This window comes from Paramisgurnus dabryanus, chromosome 4, assembly GCF_030506205.2.
Source record: "Paramisgurnus dabryanus chromosome 4, PD_genome_1.1, whole genome shotgun sequence".
Classification (NCBI taxonomy): Eukaryota; Metazoa; Chordata; class Actinopteri; order Cypriniformes; family Cobitidae; genus Paramisgurnus; species Paramisgurnus dabryanus.
Window position 1 is genome coordinate 34,013,887 of NC_133340.1, and position 19,661 is coordinate 34,033,547.

Consider the following 19,661-nt stretch of genomic DNA (forward strand, 5'->3'; position numbering starts at 1 on the left):
AAATAACAGTCATCTTGGCAAATCTGAGTAATTTTACACGCTCTACTGAAACTCTACAGGAAAATTTCCTGAGTGTTTTTCTCAGGAGAATAATCGGATTTAAGGTCGCCATTTAATCTCAGCACTGCCTAAAAGAAACAACTGTGGTATTAAGGTGACTTCGTGCGTGACATTGTTTACCTGTTCATGGTACTCTACACCCATGCTGAGTGTATTGATGAGGATCGCAATCATTATCCCTCTGTTGAAGTATTTGCTATCCACAATCCGCTTCAGCACAACTCGGATATGATGAATGCACATAAGCACACAGTTCTGTCTCCTAGACTCCTTTTCTTCCATGTCCTGGTTTAATCTGCTCTGTTCTGTGCCGACATCTGGCCCCTGTTTCTCCGGGTCCGATTCACCGTTGGAATCACAGTTGACACCATCACCTTCCTGAGCGCAAATCGGGCAGGAAGACAGTTCAGATGATGCCATCCCCGCCCTCCCATCCACACACACACTTGAGCACGTGCCAGGATACACACCTGCAATGAAGAAGTTTAATATTATAGGCTAAAATCTGGAGGACAATGTGTGACATTGAGGCACTATGCAGACCATTTGCTTTATATCAAAACAAGAATTAAACATTTTGCAATGTTGCATTTGCTTCTCGGTTCGGTGCGCTTTCGCAAAGGTTTAAAAATGACCATAATGTGTTAATACAATCTATAAGACAACAGCTGCAGGTTTCTTTGTAGCTGTCATTATATTATTTAATCAGTTTCATCGCAGGACTGTGCCAAAAAAGTGATTAAAGCCTATCTCTCCATCTCATGTTTTGGACAGTTGACCTGAATTATGTTTGACCGACCGTATTTGCAAAACACACTGCAGTTTTTATGCCATTACCCATCATATCAGTCTGAATTGTTGGCTTGTTGGGTCGGATTGCTTTCTCACCACAAGCAAACAGCTCAAGAGTACATTTTCAATCAAGCCGAGACTACCTCGTTCAGGCGCTCTCGCACCGTTGTTTTGGTGAGGATCCAAGTGCGATTGCCGTGCTCACACATGCATAAACAAACCGAACCAAGGGAGAAAACATAACAGGTTTCCAGATTTCGAAACAAACACTCACTATGCCCAATTATATACAATATTTTGCAATGTGAACTGATAATACACAACTCGGCGATGGATTATAGTCACTGATCAATACTGTCAGGGACTTGACCTGCATGCAAGAAAAAATTTCTTGAAATAAGTTTACTTTTTCATAAACATTTAATTACATTTTCTTATTCCATTGGAAGATTTGTTTTTGCTTGTTTTAAGCACTAATTTACTTAAAGTTTATATTTTTTGTCTAAAAACTAGACTTATTTTCCTAGGTAATTTTGCTTATCAAGAAAATACATCTTCATTTAATAATTTTTTGATATTTTTCAGAAAACAATACAAAATACTAAGTAGGAAAGTAATTTTTTGCAGTGTAAGGTCTTTATACAGCACTGATAATATAGTTTTAAATATTGTATTTCTGTCTAGAGATCCTTTTAAAAGTTACAGTACACAATGCACTTTAACTATTAATTAATGTTAACAAATACAAACTTATTGTAAAGTACTACCAATATTTTATTATATTTTAACAGTCCCAGTAACCCATTCCTACCGGGCATCAACAACCTTCCAAGATTTTACTTTAAATAACCTCGTATGTCTCGTATACTGGGACATTTAATGCTACTAGTAATCATAAGACACTGTCAGAAAAAAAAAGATTTAAAACTGAACCTTTTCTTTCATTGGTGTGAAGTGTTGGGCAAGTTAGTGAAAATTAGTAATTAGTTACAGTTACTAGTTACTTCTTTTAAAAGTAATTGAATTACTACCAGTTACTGTATATCAAAAGTAATTGGTTACTGGGGAAAGAAACTTTTAAGTTACTTTTATGTCTGCTTTTTAAATGTAAATATGAGCAGTAAACACAACATTTTCTTATACTTAACATTATTATTAAAATTATTATTATTAAAATGATAGGCTGTGGACGGGCTATTTTACATGTAAGACTAATATATCACATGTACACTCCAAAAAATTATTTTCAAGAAAAAAAATTCTTAGTATTTTTCTCTTGTTTTCAGCTTTTAGACCAAAAATATCAGATTGAAGTGATTTTCTGGATAAAACCAGCAAAAAATTTGCCAATGGGGTAAGCAAAAAATCTTGAACATTTTTCTTAAACACTAAATTAAAAAAAAATTCAAGAAAATCTTGCTTGCCCCATTGGCAGATTTTTTCGCTTGTTTATGCAGAAAATCACTTAAATTGGATTTAAAAAAAGAAGTCTAAAAACTAGACTAATTTTCTTGGGTCGTTTTGCTCATCAAGAAAAAGCATCTTAATTTAAGAATTTGATGGTATTTTTACTGAAAACAAAATACTAAGAATACTAAGACAAAAATACTAAGAAGTTTTTGCAGTGTAGGAGCTTATTTTTGTTAGAAATTATCTTAATATGTAAGCTTACTTTATTTATGTATATCATTTAGACCATTTAGACAAATATTCTGTATGTTTACATTGAAAATATATAATGTGTTAAAATTGTGTACTGTCTCTTTAAGAATTTGTGGACTGTGAAGATTGCGGTAGTGCGCCTTTTGGAATACAGTGGAGTCGCACAGTTTACTTTAACGCATCTGTGATATTTAAGATTTAAGATCATATTGTTTGTATATTTTTAAGTTTGATTCAAATGATAAACAAGATAAAAGGAAGCATTTTAATCAGAAAACGGAGTATGTGGACTGTTTTGTCAGACACTGAGCGAGTGGATTGTTTTGTCGGACACGAGGGAGTGAAACCAAAGCTGTAACCAAATGCACACTCACACATACTATGGAGTTTTAACACGGTTGTACAGCGCAGGGTGAATTTTTTACTGGGAAGCAACAATCGCAGATCGTTCTCTTCCATAAAAAGCGGATGTTAACATCTGATAATATATTAAAGGTATTGCGGAGGATTTTCTTTTTCTGGGTGGATCATCAAGACTATTGGTCCTCCTAGTTGTCAATCAGGAGTGTTGCGCAATTGCATTTTTTAAAAAAGGGATGAAGGCGGTTCTTTTCTAAAATTCTAGAAAATCCTCCGCTACACCTTTAACATTTCTCAGTTTATAACTTTTGTGGACTACAAATGCAAGTTGAAGATATTCTGGGATTGCTTGGCAAAGATAATTTACAAACAAGAGACACAATTTTTAAGCTTTAATGATTAATGATTCATTGCGCTGCCCACCACAGACTTGTGAAGTTAGATCAGAAATGTCTTGTCTGCAAGTGTTATTTTTTTACAAAATAGAATAACGCGGGTACCGAACTAAATTTCAGTAATTGTAACTGCATTACTTGATTTAAAAAAAATACTTTGTTAAATGCTCATTACTGCTAAAAGTAGTGGAATTACAGTAACGCGTTACTCCCATCACTGTTGGTGTGGTACCCTAAAGTTCACCTTTACAAGTATACTAAACATAATACAATGTTGTACCTTTTTTTGGGTACATTACTGAACCTTTAAAGGTACAGTTAACTGTTTTATACCCATAACATTGAAAAATGGTTCACAATAGGTCCTTAGGGTATAATATTGTATCCCAAAAGGTACAACATTTCAATAAGTCGTATACCCATAAAGGTACAAAAATGAACCTCCCCAGTGACAGAAATGGTACAGTTTTGTACATTTATTTTTAACAGTGTAGTTGTATTCAAAACTATGTGTTGTTCAAATAACAATTATTTTGTGCATTATTGGAAAGCAAGGATGCTGAAATAAATCACATTTGTGCAAAATGCAAAGCGACTGAACCAGGTAACTGCAGGCGAAAGTCAAGAGGCACAGAGTAATGACTAGACAGAGCGCATGTTTATGCAGTCAGTTTCTCAATTCAATTTGAAATTATTGGGGCATGACAAGTGTGCTAAGCAAAAAATTTAATAATTTCATCCCTGTTATTAAGTTCGAACCCCAGAGACAGAATTTACTTTTAATCCATAAACTCCAAGTAAAATTTTAAATATGTCATAGGCCAAAAAATGACTTTAATAATGTACTTACTTGTACATTAGAACAGTACTTGTACACTTAAACCACACTCAAAAATCTATGTTATAGCATTGGATAATAAAATATATTAAACCAAGGTTGTGGATTATAAAATAAAAGGCATTCTGTATGCTTTCTGGCTGTGAAAATAAGTAAAAATGTTAATGTGAGGAAATACATTATGCAGCTAGTACTTATATAGTCACTAAAATGATCATTGGACCTTTTGGGTAAAAAGTCAATTAAAAAAGTTAGCATCATTTAGTTCACTTGGTTTGATATTTGGGAAACGCTTTAAATTAAACTGAACAAACAATGAACAACAGTTATTCATATTAGTTAATGTATCTGTTCATGTTGGTCAATTCACAATTAACAGCATTAATCGCACAATGTAGTGGCATTAACTAACATAAAGATTTAAAGGAAAACACCACTGTTTTTCAATATTTTACTATGTTCTTACCTCAACTTAGACTAATTATATCATGCATATCTTTTTTCAATGCACACACTTAATCTTTGTACAGCGCGTTGTGAATGTGTTAGCATTTAGCCTAGCCCCATTCATTCCTTAGGATCCAAACAGGGATGAATTTCGAAGCCACCAAACACTTCCATGTTTTCCCTATTTAAAGACTGTTACATGATTAGTAAGTATGGTGGCACAAAATAAAAAGTGGCGATTTTTTAAGCAGATAAAAAATGAGAACTATATTGTAATATTGTATTATACTCTAGTGGAGTCCATGCCTCGATGGATCAGGGCTTTTTTGGTGGGATCTACACAATATTTGGCAGGTGGTCATAATCCATGCATATCCATGGTCTTACCGTGTTGCAGCTTGTAGGTATCCTGAAATCCACCACAAACTGAGATCTTCCTGCCATAGTGTCCATGATGCAATGCTGGTCCCTTGGGACCGCCTGTCCTGTTTTGGCGATTATGTGAGTTTGAGGACAGTTTGGAGGGCATTATGGTGGGGTAGTTCATACTGAACTTTAAACCCTTCAAATTCTGCAGTGTAAGTGGAAGGGATGGTCCCTTTTTGCAATTCTGAGTGTCTCTATCAGCATGAAAGGTTTTCATTTCAATGCCATTACCGATGTAATTGTGATGATGATGATGAGTATGATAACAATGAGTCATAAAGTATTGGGACGGTCCCATTTTTGTCCCATTGTCAGCCCAATATCCATTAGTCCCGCCTCCCGTCAAGGAGCTGTTGGAATTGGCATCGCCCCTTCGCCTCTTCGGGCACAATTCACCGTATAAGCGAGTGACGTGCCGACAAAGTTTACGACAGATGTGGGCGAGGTATTTAAGCATCTCTTCGTAGCATGATCCTGGTTCGGCCAAGCTAGCGATGGTGGACTCGTTGCTACGGAAACGGGCCCGCTGCTCCTTCATCAGCTGGTTCTCCCGTTGTTTGGTTTCGGAGAACTGTGTTGCTATGACAACCAGGCACAGGTTGATCATGAAGAAGGAGCCTACCTGTGTACAGATCACAATATGAGTACATTGAAGGTATTGAAAGCAAATGTCCAAAATGGACTACAGGATGAAGAAAGTCTATTTAGTTTATGTTATAAAACAGATAAATAAATCATGCAGAAGTATGTGTTATTGTAAATATTTGATAATTTACTCACCCCCATGTCATCCAAGATGTTTATGGCTTTCTTTGTTCCGTTGAAAAGAAATTAAGTTTTTTTCCATATAGTGGACTTTAGTGAACCTCAATGTTTTACAGTTTCAATGCAGTTTAAAATTGCAGTATTACTGCATCTTAACAATCCCAACCGAGGCATAAGGGTCTTATCTAGCGAAACGATCGTCATTTTCGCCAAACAATATTTTTTTTACTTTTAAACCACAACTTCTCATCTTGCACTAGCCGTGTGATGCGCCAATGTGGCTTTATGTATTACGTAATCACGTCGGAAGTCATGCATGATGTATGCGAAACTACCACTCCAGTGTTTACAATTGTGGAGAAAGAGGACCGTTCTTACGTTGTTTTATGTGCTATGATTCTAATTAATGTCTTTGTGTCAGTTTATTGTTTAAAATGGTCTGCAAGTGTGCGTTTCACTTATGTAACACGTCACGCAAAAAGTGCAAGACAAGAAATTGTGGTTTAAGGGCCAGATTTACTAACACCTTGCTCCAGCGCAAACCATCACTTACAGTACCTTATTGCATATGCATTTCTAGAAGTTTCACTTTCAGACGCAAAATTTATCGGAGGAGAATATTTGAATGATTCAGGCAACGCAATATTTGAATGATTCAGGCAACGCAAAAAAAAAAAAAACGAAAACAAACAAGACCCAGCATTCATGATATGCACGCTCTTAAGGCTGTGCAATTGGGCAATTAGTTGAAAGGGGTGTGTTCAAAAAAATAGCAGTGTCTACCTTTGACTGTACAAACTCAAAACTATTTTGTACAAACATTTTTTTTCTGGGACTTAGCAATCCTGTGAATCACTAAACTAATATTTAGTTGTATGACCACAGTTTTTTAAAACTGCTTGACATCTGTGTGGCATGGAGTCAACCAACTTGTGGCACCTCTCAGCTGTTATTCCACTCCATTATTCTTTAACAATTCATTCACATTTCTTGGTTTTGCTTCAGAAACAGCATTTTTGATATCACCCCACAAGTTCTCAATTGGATTAAGGTCTGGAGATTGGGCTGGCCACTCCATAACATTAATTTTGTTGGTTTGGAACCAAGACTTTGCCCATTTACTAGTGTGTTTTGGGTCATTGTCTTGTTGAAACAACCATTTTAAGGGCATGTCCTCTTCAGCATAGGGCAACATGACCTCTTCAAGTATTTTAACATATGCAAACTGATCCATGATCCCTGGTATGCGATAAATAGGCCCAACACCATAGTAGGAGAAACATGCCCATATCATGATGCTTGCACCTCCATGCTTCACTGTCTTCACTGTGTACTGTGGCTTGAATTCAGAGTTTGGGGGTCGTCTCACAAACTGCCTGTGGCCCTTGGACCCAAAAAGAACAATTTTACTCTCATCAGTCCACAAAATGTTCCTCCATTTCTCTTTAGGCCAGTTGATGTGTTCTTTGGCAAATTGTAACCTCTTCTGCACATGCGTTTTTTTTAACAGAGGGACTTTGCGGGGGATTCTTGAAAATAGATTAGCTTCACACAGACGTCTTCTAACTGTCACAGTACTTACAGGTAACTCCAGACTGTCTTTGATCATCCTGGAGGTGATCATTGGCTGAGCCTTTGCCATTCTGGTTATTCTTCTATCCATTTTGATGGTTGTCTTCCGTTTTCTTCCACGTCTCTCTGGTTTTGCTCTCCATTTTAAGGCATTGGAGATCATTTTAGCTGAACAGCCTATCATTTTTTGCACCTCTTTATAGGTTTTCCCCTATATTCGACTTTTTAATCAAAGTACGCTGTTCTTCTGAACAATGTCTTGAACGACCCATTTTCCTCAGCTTTCAAATGCATGTTCAACAAGTGTTGGCTTCATCCTTAAATAGGGGCCACCTGATTCACATCTGTTTCTTCACAAAATTGATGACCTCAGTGATTGAATGCCACACTGCTATTTTTTTGAACACACCCCTTTCAACTAATTCAACTAATTGCCCAATTGCACAGCCTTAAGAGCGTGCATATCATGAATGCTGGGTCTCATTTGTTTTCTGAGAATCTACTGAACCTACTGGTAACTTGTTTGCCACGTACTGTAGCAATAAAAAAATATACTAAAAACCTTGATTATTCTGGTTAGTCACATTGTACTGCTATTATTTTGAACAAGACTGTATGTTTGCGCGCGTGATATTACTGATATTTGTGCCAATACTTAATGCCGAAAAAAGCATTGAAATCATTTTGCGCTGGAAATGGCTGCAATTGTTGCTGATAGGAGATTTAAAAACATTGTTTGCCAAACCATGTTATTTTTTGTTTGCTAGAGGAAATAAAAAAGGAGTAACTATGAGAAGTCACACAAGGTGTTTCAAAACTTCTTTTAACCCTTTACTTTTTGTCCTCCGGTTCTTTTCAGTGTACTATGGCTTCGTTAGCTGGGATTACATACCCTGAATTTTCAGCTGAGATGTCCGTGGTGCTGAACTCAAGCGCATCTGGCATCAGTAGATCACCCGCACCTCATCAGCTCTGCTTAGTTGCGACCCTGAACTAATTTGCGCTGCTCTTAGTAGATTGCATTGGTCATTATGGAAATTAGCTGTTGCACCTGTATGTTATTATAATTTAAGCCTGTTTAGTAAATCTGGCTCTAAAAGTATTTTTTTTGTTGCGAAAATTATGATCTTTACGCTAGATTATGCCTCAGTTGGGATTGTTTATAGCGCTTTGAAGCTGAATTGAAACTGAAATTTTAAACTGCTTTGAACGTGTAAACTAAAGTTTAGAAAAATCCTGTAATGTTTACTTAAAAAACTTAATTTCTTCTCGACTGAACAAAAAAAGTCATAAACATCTTAGATGACATGGGGGTGAGTAAAATATCTGGATTTTTATGAAAGTGTGGTAATCCGTTAAATACAGTGTCTTTAAAAAAGTTAGTTTTAGGACCTGGTTATAAAGTATAATTACTCAAGTAATTTACACCCTTAATGCTGGCGAAGATCATTTCCATACAAGTAATGAAAGTGGAGAAACTTGAACTTCATAACGTTAATGAATTTAAGTGCACTTACAATGATAAGGAAGATGAAATAGATAAAGTTGTAAAAGGAATGTGCATCCATTACATAATACATGATATCCACCCATCCTTCCAACGTAATAACCTGAAAGGAAACAGAGCACGGCATGTATTTAACAGCCATAAAACGTTACGTTACATAAACTTAATGTCGCCCTGTGTAAAGTGCCAAGAAATAAAGGACGTCGCAAGTTATTGTTCATCACCTGCACAAAACTAGGTCACAATACTGTAAGGAATGATAAATGTCATGCTCCGGTCAATCGAATTACTCGGAAATCTGATAAATGTCCGTGCCTATTCCCAATCACATTACTAGGAAATATGATAAATATTGTAGCTCCTAAAGATTGGATTAAAATGGAACATGATAAAACTTGATTTCCTGGGACAGGTAAGCTGGTTATTGATGTACGAAGATTCAGTCTCGCTGTAGCCCCTGGCAACCATTCACTTCATTTTGCAACTCTGAAAGTAAGTGTCTCTTGGTGCCAAAAGGATATGTGAGGATAAGAAATATCATTGCCTGCCAAAGCGAATATACGAAACTCTTAATGAATAACTTGGTGCAGATCTCTGTGATCACGCATCCAAAAATCCTGACCTTCTTTATGACGTTGCATATACAAACACACCTGAAAAATGGCAATCCATGCATATCCAATGTTGTCGAAGTTGATGGCCCCGTTATGTGGATTGTGTTCACTTGCTTTGCAGTTGCTGTAATACATGTTCCAGTTCACACATGCATGATGAAAGGTCTGTTTGAAAACATAATCCGTGACATTATCGGCACTGAGTTCACATCGAGCTCCCCCCTCCCTGCGCTGCGGGATACTGGAGCAGTGCAGCATTCCGTTCTCCCGAGCAGTCGAGCAAATGAAGGGAACGTCCTCCGACTCATCCGGTTTGTAGTATTCGTTTAGAGACTCAGACACATTATACAGCCTACAGAGAGAGCATGTCGGTTAGAGTAAAGCAGAGAGATACCACACAATGACATCAGCTCATTTGGGTGTGATACATTATACATTTGGCAGATGCTTTTATCCAAAGTGACTTACAGTGCATTCAAGGTAAAGTTTTTCAGCATGTGGGTTTCCTGAGAATCGAACCCATGACATTTGCGCTGCTAACGCAGGGCACTACCAATTGAGCTACAGTATAGAAGACAGCTTTATGCTAAAAAATCTCAATAGTAACTCATTTAAAGGGGTCATGTCATGAAAATCTGACTTTTTCCATGTTTAAGTGCTATAATTGGGTCCCCAGTGCATCTATTAACCTAGAAAATGTGAAAAAGATCAACCCAGTAACTTTGTTTGGTTAAGCCATTCTCTGCAAGCATGTACAAAATGAGGTCATTGAAATGTATTTCCCGTTGTGATGTCAGAAGGGGATGATACCACTATCCAACCATGGCACTGCCATTTAGTTCAGAAATCAACTAAGGTTGTTTTCACATATGTTGGTGCGCACCGTGGTGCGGCCTCGGAGCGCCCCAAAATACATTGTATAATTTTTCAGTTAGTGCGGTCCGTGTTCACATATATATATTTTTTACTTTACTCGAAATGCCGCACCGTACACCATGTGACAACGGTCAGCGCTGTCATTGGCCTCTGACAGCTCTTACCGTCTCATGACCACCCCCACGTTTCCACGACAACCAGCCTGACAGGGAGAGCGGCGCTATCATAAACGATGCACGTCTTTGCGAAGTTTCTTTGCTTTAACGCGAAATTGCGTAGCTGTTCTATTAAAGCCTTTCTCACGGAGCCGTTTGCTAAAAAGCCCGTAATGTCACTATTTGTGTGTGGAGGACAGCTATGCATTTATAAAATCATCAGCTCAAACGTAAAGGAGACCGCGAATCTCTATGCAACGGACCAGGATTGGCTTGTTTGTTGTTAACCCACAATATAACACCCGGCTCACGTCACAACGAAAGCCCAGTGGCTCAAACATGTGGAGAACTTCCTGTATTTGGTTCGGCCCGAGGTCCAGCAGTGTTCACACCACAGGTGGGTCGCCCCAGAGTTCGGCAACAGCCGCTCCGAGACCACCTGTTTAGAGCGGTCTCGGAGCAGCCGTTTAGTGCGCACCCGAGTGCGGCTGTTGTGTTCACACTGACCCAAACGCACCGTACTTGGAGCGACACGTCATTTGGGCCGACCTAAACAGTGTATATGTGAAAACACCCTAATTTGCATTTAAATTGACACACCCAAAACGGCACTTTTTTGGTCATACCTACAAAGTGGCAATTTTATAAGAAATTATCTATATGGTATTTTGATCTAAAACTTCACACACATACTCTGGGGGCACCAAATATTTATATGAAATCTTAAAAAAGTCTTGTAAAATTGTCCCCTTTTTATTTTTTCTGCAATGCAACCTGCACTGTAAAAAAAATTCTTCGTTGCCTTACATTTTTTAGTTTAATCAACTCAGATTTACAAGTCATTTTAACTTACTATTATTTATCTTGACAAGAGATGAGTTGCTACAACTTATAAAATGAACTATAATTTAAGTGTAACTGTTTTAATACTGTATACCCTGAATGAATTTCAAGAAAAAGCATCTTAATTTAAGCAATTTTAGATATTTTTACTGAAAACAAGACAAAAATACTAAGAATTTTTTTCTTGAAAATAATTTTTTCCAGTGTACTAAAAGCAAAACTGATAAAAGCAAAAACTTCCGGTCACCATATATGGGTAAATGCAGCAAAATAGTTTGTGTTAGTGTGAAGCATTATGTTCTCAGAGTTTTAACAAACAGCTTTAGCCCAAGTGAGCTACTACTTTAATCTGTCCCACATCCTGCTTATTAAACTAAGAGCCAGAAGAGCTTAAAGCAGAAGATATTAGATCTTCACGGTTTTAAGAGAGATGCGTGATGAAAATGGCCTGAAAATTGATGTTACCTTGTGTTACTCACTGTATATCTTAAGCAATAAGATCAGCAGTAATCCATATGAAACTTAGCAATAATTATGTTAGCAATAATGTATTATTGGTAATCGGAATACTTGAGACTCATACTGTGGATAAATCTCAGCAAAGAGCTGCTTAACACCGGCTGTGTGAAATATATCCGCAGTGGCTTTTTTGTTTTATTTCCCAAAGCCAGAGGTCCAAGAAAATCTAACCAAAGCTGTCACATTAAAACCCCATCGATATCATTAGTGCACCTTAGCCAGAAACATCTTACACACCTTAAGGATTCTTAGCCGGTATAAGTCTAAGGTCGACTACATACATTTTTTTTTATGCTGTTCACTTTATTAAAAAAATAATTTTGATTTAAAGAGCACCTATTACATTGCTACACTGCAAAAATGACTTTCTAAACTCTTTTGTCTTGTTTTCAATACAAATACATATATACAGGGTTTAAATTGGGCCGGGGCCGTCCGGGGCTAAGCCCCGGCACATAGGCTGAAGGTCTCGCTCTGCTATTGCCAGTGTCCCAGCTGCTGTGCGCGTGCACTCGCTGCGCTGGTGCGTGTGCACTGACGTGAAGGGAATAATACGTTTCCATTCATTATAGGGCATACTCACCAACGCAAGTTTAACGATTTGCGCGAGCAGATTACATAAAAAGTCAATGCAAAGACCCAACCAGGCGCGTCCTCGCACAGGGCGATGCAAATGACGCGAATTGGGCAGTGCAATTGCCGGGAAAACACGCGCTTTCCCATTAAACGCGTCTTCGCGTAAGTTATGCAACTCAAGCGAAAAAACTCAGAACTTCAAGAACGCGCTCTCACGCAGGATCATTTGACGAGAGAGAGAGCGCGTGAGAGAGAGAGAGAGAGAGAGAGAGAGAGAGAGAGATACAGTAGAGAGGTAAGAATGGTGCCCACGTCGAGAAAACCTAATAGAAGACTAGAAACGTGTAAAGGATTAAATTATTTGTCACTCATTTAATTACAGTATGTTAACTGGATAACACTGGATATAACTCATTGTATAGGCATAGTTTAATAAAATAATGTATTTTGATTACACAAATCAAACCTAACTATATGATTGTTTTTAGCTGCTGACCAGCATAGGGAATCTCTATGGCTATAATTTATAAGACATGTAAGAGTCTTTTTGGGTATCTTATGCCTAGAATTATTCAAGAAGGTTGATTCTTTTAACTTCCTTTAAAATGTGATCAATTGTGCATAATGACATGTGGAACAAATGGAAAAAGGGTATCAAACTCATAGATTTGCATCATTTAAAATTCAGATGCTCTTTTTAAAATATTTGGGGTCAACCTCTGACACAGCTTTAAAGCTGAAACTTATCAAATCCTATCAGAGGTCCAGAATGTCATTGAAACACACCAGTGGCTTTTGCTGTCATCAGTATTAAACATGTTACCCCTCGAAGTACCCCTCCCCGTAGAGCCCCCCCACATAACAAATCCCAATTTAACCCCTGTATATATATATATATATATATATATATATATATATATATATATATATATATATATATATATATATATATATATAATTTATTTATATATTTAAATCAAGTTGTATTTTCTTTATGAGCAAAATGAACTTAGAAAATAAGTCTAGTTTGTAGACAGAAACTATACAAATATACTTAAATATAAGTGAATTTGTGCTTAAAACAAGCAAAAAAGTCTGCCAATCGGATATGCAAATTTTTCTTACAATTTCTTGAATTTAGGGGCCCTATCATCATACACCTGGCGCAATGCAGTGCAAAATGCAATACAATTGTTTTTGCTAGTTTAAACCAGGCACAGGTGTTATTTTCACGTTTAGCGCCACATTGTTTAAATAGCAAATGCATTTGTGCCCATTTGTTCTGGTCTGAAAACGAGGTGTGTTCAGGCGCATTGTTGGTGATTTGCTATTTTATGGCAACAAAAGTAGACCACACCATTGACCAACTAAAACCTGGTCAAAAGTCAATGGCACAATATTGTTTTTGTTTTTTAAAAAGCGTGAGTAATATGCGCTTATAAACAGGACGACAACCTGCGTTTGCTTATCACACAGATGGATGCGCAGCAGCACACAAATGTTTTTAAATATGAAAAATTAAAGGATTAAAATGTAAAAGATAATTATTGAGTCTCTTTGACTTAAATGAGGTCAGATTACTAGACGTAAGAAGGCGTAAAGAGCTGCTTCACATGTAGCCTGGAAGGTACACTGCAAAAAAATTATTTTCAAGAAAACAATCTCTTAGTATTTTTGTCTTGTTTTCATTAAAAATATCTAAAAATTCTTAAAATAATATGCTTTTTCTTGATGAGCAAAACGACCCAAGAAAATAAGTCTAGTATTTAGACCAAGAATATCAAATTTAAATGAAACAACCCAAAAAATCTACCAATGGGGTAAGCACATTTTTCTTGAATTTAGTGTTTAAGAAAAATGTTCAAGATTTTTTGCTTACCCCATTGGCAGATTTTTTTGCTTGTTTTATGCACAAAATCAATTAAATTTGATATTTTTGCTCTACTAAGATTTTTTTAAAAGCTACCCCACGGATTTATTGTATGTGATGACTTTGTACCTGTGGATATGCTGGGATGAGAACCTTTGTAAATTCTTTATCTCCTGTTTGTTACAAATAAAGTACTTTTTTGAGTAAAAACCCTTTTTTGCATATTTGTAAATTATTCTTTGAGATAACACTGATCATGTAGGCTTCCCATACATTTACATCAATTAAAACAATCCTATTTTTACTTCCAAGACTGAAAGAAACGACTTTTAAAGAACCAAAGGTTTTGATAACAAAAATATTTAAGTACAAATAAAAACAACGGGATTTTTAAAAATGAATCTTAAACTGGTGGTCTACTTTATCTATTTAGTTTTTTAGTTTACAAAATCCGTAATCTGCATGGAATCGGCATGGCGCTAGCGCAACTGGCTTTTAAAGGGGATCGGAAATGAGAATCTTATTGGTTTATTGCATGTTACGCCCAAAACACACCTATTACTCATCACGAGAATAGGAACAAGCCTTTTAGACTGTGTGCTAGGCGCACAAACCATCTCCTGTCGTTAAATTAGCAAAAGTGGATTCGGACACGCATGCCAGTGTGCATTGTTTAAAAAAAGTTAGATAAAAGTTTTGAAAAAGTGAATTAAACAAATTGATTTTATTTGAAAATTGTATTGGGTTTACATAAATTGCTATAAATAATAAAATAAAGTTAAAATAACTCAAGCTAAATTCTCACTAGTCAAGAAAGTTGAAATTAATTATAAATTCAAGTTGATTAAACTTAAAAAAAAATTTTTTTTACAGTAAGTTTTATGCGATTCAAAAAGCTTGGATCCAAACTATAAATGTTGTGTGTTTCTAGCACTGCATCTTTTGAGATAAAACAATCCCCTCTTTTGTGACACGTATGTGTTATACAGAAATACAACAGATCCTCTGCAGCTTAGTAACAAAGTGATACAAATTAGACATTATTCACCTTATACCTTTAGTCTTTATAATTGTACGGTGGTTCACACTGCTAAATTTGGAGAATTGCGTGAGGGGTGGAAGGCACTGATATGACTGCTTCTCTCAATTTAATTGGGCTATTAAAATTCCAGGAGACCTTGTTTAAACAGAAGACAGTTTAGGAGAAGAACTTTAAAGCATTTTGCAAGAAAGAAAATGTATTAAAATTGTACCACTTCCAAATAGTCATTTGTCAGGATTGTATTACACACACACATCGTTTTTTATTTTGTTAAAAATTAATTAAAATGAATGTACAAAGGAGTGAATTCCCTAATGAGAAAATAAAACTTGTCTGTACACTCCTAAAATAATGAGACAAATTTGCACATCCCGTAGGACTGACTTACAAAAAGCCATTTTCACACCTGAGGCAGGTGCAGTATGACTGGGACAGTTCTGTGTGTGTGCGCTGTATTAGACATTGAATAAATCTAATAAGATTTCATTTAAGATATCAGAAAATATTTGGGGTGCAAGTGAAGTGACATTTTTTGATGGACATGAATTCATGTACAGTACAGCATGCACAAGAGACCTGGATGTTTAAATATGCAGCATAATTTGAAAGAAAGAAGGTGGTTTGGATAGTGCTGGGCTTTGGGGAGGGATTTGGAGCGAAGCCGTGTTCCCCCTGAAAGGGTCAGGGCTTCTTTTAGCAGACTGGCTTTCTGAAATGCAGTGCATCAGGGTGGACAGTTGTCAAGATGAATCACTGGAGCGGACCACTTTTACGGATACTCATTAGTCAACTCTTTACTGTGTACAGCATCTATGATCAATGAGGCTGATTTGAAAATGTGTACAGCAATTTAAAAATGTATATTTTGACAACACACATTTTTTGCCATTATTTAAAGAAAAAAGGGGTATGAAATGACATAAAGGTGAGAATATTTCCTTAAGGCTGGAATAGAAAAAAATTAAATCGAATAATTATACGCAGCTAAAATGGAGTTTAATCATGAAAATAATTACTTAATTAGGAACACAGTTTAAAACTTTTGACTCAAGGCACATTTTTTATGGATCAGCAGATGAATTGAATGAATTCATAGCTTGATGCTTTTTATTAACTCTAGTCAAGATAAATCTGTAAATCTGAGTTGATTCAACTAAAAATTTTAAGGCAGCAAAGAATTTTACAAATTTTCACAGGACAAAAACTTCAGAAAATGAGTATTGTTAAAATAAGAAGGGACAAATTACCTAATTTAAGATGAGAATAAAGCATTTTGGACATTAGCCTGTTGGCTAATCGTTAATTTCTCATGTTGTAAGCATGTTTACTTTTCTTTAAAACACCAATATAGTGCAACAATACAATATGTGCTTATAAAACGTACAGGATAAAAGTTTTTAACGTATTCATGCCTTGCGTTCTTTGTAATCTGTACGAATTGGAAATATATACTTAGTTATAGGACTACATTAGTGTAGCATGCAATAAAAGTTAGTGATTAGCCATCAGGCTTATAACAAAACAGATTTTACTATGTACACATTGCACTGCTTATTTCTCAAAATTGGGTCATATGTTCTATCTCATTTTAACAATCCATGATTTCTGAGGTTATTTGTTCTGTGGAAATTTGTAAAACATTTTTCTGTGTTTGATGACTTGAATGACCAGCATTCCGGTACAAAACAGGTTTAAAGTGCATGCTGATCCATCACAACCTTGCTTTGGAATCAATATGGCAGGCTGAATAAGCTGCATTTATAGTGACGTTTCCATTGTACACACTGTATACATTTTTTTTGCATTTTACAAATTGAGTATGTGTCAAAATTATTTTCTTGAATTAACATCTGAATTTGACATTCTTGAATTGTTTTTTATTATTATGTTGCTAAAGAATGATCAAGCATAATGAGGCATCCTACAATACTTCCAAACACAGCGGTAGTACACAGTACACTGTAAAATGTAATAGCTAACTTTACTTAAAAATAAATAGTGATCATAACTAGTTGCTCCATAATTTGTTGACTCTACTAGCTTACAATAAGTTGACACAGCATTTTGGTGAGGAGAGTAATTAAACTTATCATACTTAAGTAACCTTTACTTGAGAAGTATGAGTGTCTCCACACACTCCCAACACTTGGTGGCGGTAATGCACCATGCTGGATGCCAACCGCCAATACAAATCAACGAAGAAGAGATTGCACATGCGCAGTTCCTCCTGAGACGTTGGATTTGAACCATCACGCGGCAAAAGAACGTTTGTCTGGATTTGGTTTGAAGGTAAGAGCATGCAAAATGTTAATTTGGAGAGGCCATGTATGTAATACTTCAGTCTGTTTGTAGGTTAAATGTATTTCTACAATTTAGTAAAGTCAGGACTATGTTCTGTTAATGTTCTGAGTTGAGTTTTGTTTGTGAGGTAAGGTTTAAGCTAAAGCTAGCTAACCACCTTGTCATTGTCCCACCTTGTAAATCTCAAATTTCTTAAACTGTAAATATGAATTCATATCGCCAAATGCAATGTGCTTGTTAACTGTTGCGTGCATCGGCTATAACTGGCGATGGCACAGTAAAACTTTAACTTATCTGCTAGCTCAGCTGTTAAGCAGGAGGTCTGGATCAGAATATTCATATCGTCGCTGCCCGATAAAACTCACGTATGTCCAAAACGTTTACTTTTCAGAAAGTGAAAAAAAAAACACCGTATATCAAAAGCAGTTGAATGTAGCATTGTCATACTTGGTACGGCATATTTACATGTAACCATATTCTTGCCAGTGTAATGATATAATCCACATTTGACCCAAATTGAGTTTAAATGGACATGCGTGCATATTTTACAGTAACTGTGATCGATACGCGTTCTTCCGATCATTAATTAGAATGGCCAAGTCGCGTTTCGTATTGACAGATGAATATGCTCAGTTCATTAAATAGCCTACGTCTTAGTTAAATACGCTTACTTTATTTAATATTAATTATACATTTATTAAATGTCTCTTGCAAACTATGAAGGGACAATGAATCAATACACTGACATGGTAATGCTACACAGCAGGGGCGTCAGTTTGTGTTGAAAAGTGGTGGGGACAAAAGATCAGATAAAAACATTACTGCGGGACAGGAAAAATATTGAATAACGGCGCATCAAAAATGGGCATAGCGTAGGCTAGTCAACAACAAGAAAATACTCAGCATAAAACCCTCAACAATGTCGACTGCACACATGTAACAGTCCCTACAACACCAGCTCAACCGAACAGTGCCAAAGCACCAAACCGTAGAAAACAGCAGCGCTTTTAGTCAATGATTACAATGAATTTCATTACATATGTACAAGAAAACACACCATAAGCATACAACGCAACATATGTGACACTAGACCACAAAACCAGTCTTAAGCATCGCTTGATTTTTCAGGACATTTTAACCAAATGCTTTCAAAAAGTGGTGGGGACATCCCCAGCGTAAATAACACCAATGCTAGACAGATACTTTGTTTGCACAGTCCTACCGTAATTAAGTTACTCCTAGATGTTCGTCTGGTGTCCGGGGGAAACGTTTACCTCGATGAAGGAAAGTCATTGTCATGTTTATTCGGCTATATCCAGTGCTGAGCTTCGATGAAACTTTACGAGACCGGCGAGATGCTTCACAGGTGGAAGATATGCGGCGTGATTGACAGCTTTGACACCAAATGGGTATACGTGAAAATCAGATGACATGATTTCACAAGTTTTCATTGGCCATTTAGGTATGTGACGCATACTGTATACGGAAATAACCCTGGACATTCAATCTGTCAAAAAATCTCAAAATCGGCAAAATGAACATACGTGATTTTCATCGGACAGCGACGATATATTCATTCGATTTTTAATTTTGAGATTCGAATATTTTTTTCTGTTTTTAACATTAGCATTAATGCAGAGACTGCCAAGCAGGAAGTGCACTTCACGCTCCCGCTCAAGGTTTGTAACTTACTGTTAATGTACTCCGATATTAAAGGTGGGATATATTTTTCTATTGAAAGGGCATTTGGTATTTTTGTGATTTTAAAATAATAAAGGTTATATTTATTTAACATTTTGGCCCAAGCAGAAAATTAAGGGCACCTCAACTCAGCCTGCAATTATTTAAAATTTTCCCAAAATAACTGCATTACTGAAAAATACTAGATTACTAAACCTATGCAGTTGCTGCACATGTCATTATGCACAATTAATGAAACTTTCTGAATAGAAAGTTATGATATGAAGTGAACCAAATAACCATACAACCCCCTTGACTAATTCTAAGCATAAAATACATACATATACAATTTGTTATATTC

The 19,661-nt window shown here is 36.3% G+C and overlaps 1 protein-coding gene across 1 annotated transcript in view; it reads right to left on the reverse strand.

The window, feature by feature from the left end:
• Positions 1 to 19,661, reverse strand: part of cacna1hb (calcium channel, voltage-dependent, T type, alpha 1H subunit b) — a 75,236-nt gene that overhangs the window by 44,430 nt on the left and 11,145 nt on the right. The window contains exons 5-8 of the mRNA XM_065254297.2: positions 9,478 to 9,790; positions 8,835 to 8,927; positions 4,942 to 5,602; positions 181 to 530 (exon numbers count right to left, since the gene is read on the reverse strand). Coding sequence (XP_065110369.1) covers positions 181 to 530; positions 4,942 to 5,602; positions 8,835 to 8,927; positions 9,478 to 9,790 — 1,417 coding nt within the window. The remainder of the gene's footprint in view (positions 1 to 180; positions 531 to 4,941; positions 5,603 to 8,834; positions 8,928 to 9,477; positions 9,791 to 19,661) is intronic.